At 42.2% G+C, this 6,000-nt stretch overlaps 1 protein-coding gene across 1 annotated transcript; it reads left to right on the top strand.

Moving 5' to 3' along the window:
• The first annotated feature begins 2,254 nt into the window (after window positions 1-2,254).
• On the top strand, window positions 2,255-3,312 carry insl5a (insulin-like 5a). Its single transcript, XM_072574105.1, has 2 exons — window positions 2,255-2,560; window positions 2,952-3,312. The coding sequence occupies exons 1-2, from the start codon at window positions 2,380-2,382 to the stop codon at window positions 3,167-3,169; spliced, it is 399 nt and encodes a 132-aa protein (XP_072430206.1). The 5' UTR covers window positions 2,255-2,379; the 3' UTR covers window positions 3,170-3,312.
• The last annotated feature ends 2,688 nt before the right edge of the window (window positions 3,313-6,000 follow it).

The following is a 6,000-nucleotide window of genomic DNA, read 5'->3' as shown; positions in this document are numbered from 1 at the left end:
CTGCTAAGATTTGCTTTCCCAAAATGCAGTACCTCACACTTATCTAAATTAAACTCCATCTGCCCCATTGGCCCATGTGATCAAGATCCTGTTGTAATCTGAGGTAACTTTCTTCGTTGTCCACTACACCTCCAATTTTGGTATCATCAGCAAACTTACTAACTATACCTCTTATGCTCGCATCCAAGTCATTTATATAAATGATGAAAAGTAGTGGACCCAGCACTGATCCTTGTGGCACTCCAATGGTCACAGGACTCCAGTCTGAAAAACAACCCTCCACTATCAACCTCTGTCTTCTACCTTTGAGCCAGTTCTCCACATGACTCAACACTCACCTTTGTTTGTCCTGTTTTCTAGTTCCCCTCACAGCTTTTCTACCTCCTGGCACCAGATTAACATCCTTTCAGTTTGAGTTGCTCCTCAGATTCTCACCTTCTCCAACAAGATAGTTTAAATCAATTTTAATATGACAAGCAAATCAAACTGCATATCATCCATGTTACTGTAACCCATCCAGCTTCAACAGATTCCACCTGCTTCAGAACTATTCCCAATGCCTCAGAGATCTAGTATCTTCCCTCCTATACCAGTTTTCCAAGCCATGAATTCAACAAATTGAGTCTCCATAGCACTGGGAGTAATCTTGAGGTCCTGCTTTTTAATTTCCTTCCTGACTCCCTGAACTCTGCTTTCAGGCTGTCATCTCTTTTCCCATCTCCATCATTGGTTCCAATATGGGCCATGAGTTCTGGCTGATGGCCCTCCCCCAGAGGTATGCTATGCAGCTGCTCAGTAATATCCTTGACCCTGGCACCAGGGAGGCAATTCACCATCCTGGAATCACATCTCAACTCCAACATAGCTGAGACACCCTTTGTCTCTGGCTGCATTACCCTGAGCAACCATCGACATTTTATATAATGGAGGATCAATTCTCAAGCATGATTAAATCCTGCACTTCTTGCCTGGCTCTCTTACACTGCTTGGTGGTCACTCATTTCCTATCTGCCTCTATGCTTTCAATCTGGCGTATGACCACCTCCCTGCATGTGTGATCTATATAGTGCTTTGCCTGATGGATGCACAACAGAAGCTCCATCTGGCAATCAAGTTCCTAAAACCAGAGCTAAAGCTGGTGAAGTCAGGAACAAGTCTTGCAGATGTGTTTGTCTGGGTCATCCAATTTGTCCATGACTACACACATAGTCATACACACACACCAAGGAGCCCCACTCCACTTGTTCATGCTGACTTGCCATCCAGTAACTCTGAAAACTAGATGTTACTCTTAAAATAAATATAAGCATTTTTTATTTCAAAAATAAACTTTATTCATGAAAATATATTTATAAACATCCATAGTCACTAAAGCAGCTCGGTTCTTGACAATAGCATCTGAAGCAACAAACAAACATTGGAAACATAAACAGAAATTACTGGAAAAGCTCTGCAGGTCTGGCAGCATCTGTGGAGAGATATTAGAGTTAACTGTTCTTATTTCAAAATATACTTTATTCATTTAAAAAACGATATTTTATATATATATATATACATATAGTCACAAATGCAGTTCAGTTCTGTACAGTAGCATATCAATGAAACAAACATTGGAGTTTGACTTTATTCAACAAGCAACGAAAGGCATCTCTGACTTGAACAAGACAATAGTTATATGCATCTAAGGCAGCAGGAGGGTGTGGACCCTCATTTACCTTCAGCAGGAAAACCTCTTTCCCAACTGCGCCTTGGTAGCATTTTCCCCCAGCTTTAGTGTGTCCCTCAGCACGTAGCCCTGGACTTTGAAATGTGCCAGCCTGCAACTTTTGGTTGGCGTCAACTCCTTATTCTGGTGTTGACTGGTGATGGGTATTGAACCCACGCTGTTAAAAATTACACAACACCAGGTTATAATCCAACAGGTATAATTGGAAGCACAGTAGCTTTCGGAGCGACGCTCCTTCATCAGGTGATAGTCCTCCATCGCTCCGAAAGCTAGTGTGCTTCCAATTAAACCTTTTTGGACTATAACCTGGTGTTGTGTGATTTTTAACTTTGTACACCCCAGTCCAACACCGGCATCTCCAAATCATGAACCCAGCGCTGTTAGTGGCGTACTGCTCTGTAAAGCAACAATCCAGCCAACTGAACTAACCAGATGCTCGGTCGACCTCACGCTACTGCGGGCGCCTTTCTAAGTACCTCATTAACACATTAAGGAGCCGTCCTGAGTGGTCGGCACTGCAGGTGATTGGAAATATAAGAAGTGACGAGTGAACAACCTGCTCTAAACTGCTTTGACTGTGGGCAACAGGAGCTCGAACATACCACAGAGCGGCCGATTAATCGGAGAGTGTCCGAGTAACCCGGCGGGAAAACATGCGGTCCATGATACTCGCTGCTCTAGCCCTGGTGCTGGTGTTCGCCGTTTCTGGGGTGAGCACACAGGAGCTGATCCGGCTCTGCGGGAGTGAATTTCGCCGGGCGCTCACTCACCAATGCGGAGCCTCTCGCTGGAGGAGAGGGTTTGGATCCGATGCAGCGCTCAGAGCTCTGCTCGGTAAGAGCTAACTCTCAATCCAATTGACGCAATCTGTCATTGGTCTTTTGGTCAAGAATGTGGTTTAATTAACTCTCTCAGTTTGAATCCTTGCATTTTATAAATCAGAACGCTCAAAAGAATTAGACAATCAAGTTGTTCATCACGTTGTTTTTAAAGATTAGAGCAAATATTCACGAGTTTTGAGACAGGAACAATTCTTCAGTAGAATCTAACATGTGTCATTTTAGAACATTTTGTGCATGTTGTAATTTGTAGCTGAGAGATAAATCATAGTTCATCATCCGGAATACAGAGGTTTTGCAGGCGTTTTGAATTTGATTTTTTTTTCGGATCAGTCTGTACTTCTGCAGAGTTTAGTCAGTAACACTTTCCTATCTTGAATTCCCAGGAAGGGATCAGGAGACTTTGTTTATGGACAATTCGGATCCCTCGGCGAAATTGACATTGGCCGACGAAGAGAATTTGAGTGACAAGCCAGGTCAACAGGGAGCTACATTGGAGGCTTTCCAAACTCCAGCCCGAGTAAGACGCCATGACTTGAGCAAACTCGCCGATCTTTGCTGCAACAGGGGCTGCAATAAGCGACACCTGAATGCCGTCTGCTAAAGAGCAGAAGATTGATGAAAATGCTTGTCGCGCGTCCTATTTACTGCAGCTTCAGTAATTGCTGTACTTATGAAATTCGTTGTTCCGCTTCAAATTTAGGAGTTGAAAATATGTTGTAAAACGTCGGCTTTAACTGAATAAAGAAATTGGTAAAATTGTTAAATGTCAGTGTTATTCATTTGAAATCATTTTAGAATTTAAAAGTTGATATTTTTTTATAATGAAACTCGCCAATCCACACAGTCGACCAGTCATAAATGCGGACTCATGTCTGAATCCATAAGACTGCGATTTTATGATAATCTATTCACAGTCGTTGTGATCCATCAGGATTCAGTACCATCACAACATAGAAAACATGATTGAATTAAGCAACTATCATGAACTTGATCACTTCTCTCTCATAAGCTAATTTCTCTAGGTTGAGTCCGCCAGGACTGCAACACACGTTAATCCAATATATTGTCAAAGATGATTTTCCTGGCATATTTACACAAATTAATTCATGTGTTTTTACCATCTTTAACTTTCCTTATATGTTTATGGGAGATAGCTATGTTTTCTAACTTTTTAAGCACATCCAGTTTGATTATTGGGGGATCAACGTAAAACTTTTCAATTTTTGATTTATTCTCAAGTCACTCATTTTTACGTCGACTCTATTTTTCTTTTTACAACTGTAACCATACTTCTTTCATGAATAACTTTCTTGTCCGAGTGTCAGTTTAATACATTAATATAGAACACGCTCAGATCTTTTTCTACTGTCTTAAGTACACATGATGGAATTCACATATTTGAGTTCACTTTCTCTTTGATAATATCCAATGAACTTTGGATCCAATGGTTTTCCAGAGGCGAGTGACTTTACCGAAGCCTTGGTTCCAGTGACAATAGTTTGAGCTTTAGCGTTTTTTAAAATCTGCTGCAGTTGTCAGGGTTTGTTGGACACTTTTGAAATACTTTTTGGCAATTCATATCTTAGATAATTAGACACAGAAACTTGCCTAATAGATCCCAATCTCAGTTTTGGTTCAATTAATTTAGGTGTCCTTTCACAAGGACATCACTTTGTCGACACATTGGGGTACTCTAATTGCAAACAGTAAGAAGGAAATTACATTAACATTCTCCACTGAGTAGCATCGCTGACTTATCTCTCGGGAGGCAATATATTATCCTTGCTCACGTAAATCCTTGCCTGTCCCTTTAAACAGTGATTCCTTATGACTACTGCATCCTTGAGACGCTTCTTCCTCCCCCATTCACTTCCTGCTCTCCTAACTGTACTGCCCTGCCATTAATGGCAATACATCAAGGATATAGACAGGCTGGTCACATGGCTGATCAGTAGCAAATGGAATTCAATCTGGTAAGCGTGAAGTGATACACTTAGGCAGAACAAACAAGGCAGGGGAATACATGAAGAATGGTGGGACCCTGGGGAGGACCGAGGATGAGGCTCCTTGGTGCGAATGTCAACCAATCCCTTATCAGAACGAATAGGTAGTGATTGAGAAGGCAAGTGAGACACGTTTTTATTTGGGTAAAAAACAATTACTGCAGATGCTGGAAACCAGATTCTGGATTAGAGTGGTGCTGGGAAAGCACAGCAGGTCAGGCAGCATCCGAGGAGCAGGAAAACCAATGTTTCGGGCAAAAGCCCTTCACCACGTCGATTTTCCTGCTCCTCGGATGCTGCCTGAACTGCTTTGCTTTTTCAGCACCATTCTAATCCAGACACTTGTCTTTATTTGCCGGGGCACAATGTTAAGCACAGGGAAGCTTTGCAGGAACTATATAAAACATTGGTTATGCCACAGATAGAGTATTGTTTGCTGTTATCAGAGCAGAGATTTACCAGGATGCTAGCTGGTCTGGAGAGTTTTAGTGAGGAAGACAGATTGGAGAGGGTTCCTTCCCTTAGAGCAGAGGAGACTGAGGGGGGACATGACTTAGGTGAATAAAATTATCGAGGGCTTAGCAGGAAGAAACCTTTCCGGTTAGTGGAGGGATCAATGAGCAGGGGCATAGACTTTAGCTCAGGGGCAGGAAGCCCAGAGGCAACGTGAGGACATTTTCTTTTATCCAGCGAATGTTGGGAATCTGGGACTCACTGTCTGTACGGATGGTAGATGCAGAAACCTGCACAACATTTAAGTATTTAATTTGCACTTGTGATGCCAAGCCATAGAAAGCAATGGACCAAGTGCCAGAAAATGGGATTAGAAGAGATGGTTGTTTCTGATTGGCACAGATTTGATTCTGAGGAAATGGCAGGGGTTTGGCACCAGGTCAGAATGCTCAGAAAGCTGGTGCAGACACGATGGGCTGAATGGCCTCTTTCTATATGATAACAATTCTGCAATTGTCATTCTTTATCTTTCATTTCCATAGCTAAGAAACAAAGTCTATTTGGTGTCGTACATTAGCTTGCCAAGCTGGTGGGTAGTAATGGAAATGTTTCATCACCATGCTAGATAACATCATCAGTGCGATCTCTGTGATGCCTTGACAGAAGTCACACTGATGATGTTACCTCGCAATGGTGACAAAACTTTTGCATGACAACCCACCAGCTCAGAGAGCTAACCTACAAAAACATTCACAACCCGAGCTAAAATCTTCACAAGAATCTTCAAAAGCCTATTTGTGTTGGTGTGATATATTAATGACATGATGAGAAAACCGTGCACTGCTGTTTAAAGTGTTTTCTTAATGACTCAGTATGCGAATATGGAACAGAATCCAAGGAGACCCCATCCCTTGTCTGTACCAAGTTAGCTGACCTCAGTTTGAGGGGTAGAGAACACTGCTATTCGAAGGAGGAA

The sequence above is a fragment of the Chiloscyllium punctatum genome, chromosome 7 (genome assembly GCF_047496795.1).
Source record: "Chiloscyllium punctatum isolate Juve2018m chromosome 7, sChiPun1.3, whole genome shotgun sequence".
Taxonomy (NCBI): domain Eukaryota; kingdom Metazoa; phylum Chordata; class Chondrichthyes; order Orectolobiformes; family Hemiscylliidae; genus Chiloscyllium; species Chiloscyllium punctatum.
The sequence above is the reverse complement of the archived record's forward strand: the minus strand, read 5'-3'. Positions and strand labels throughout refer to the sequence as shown.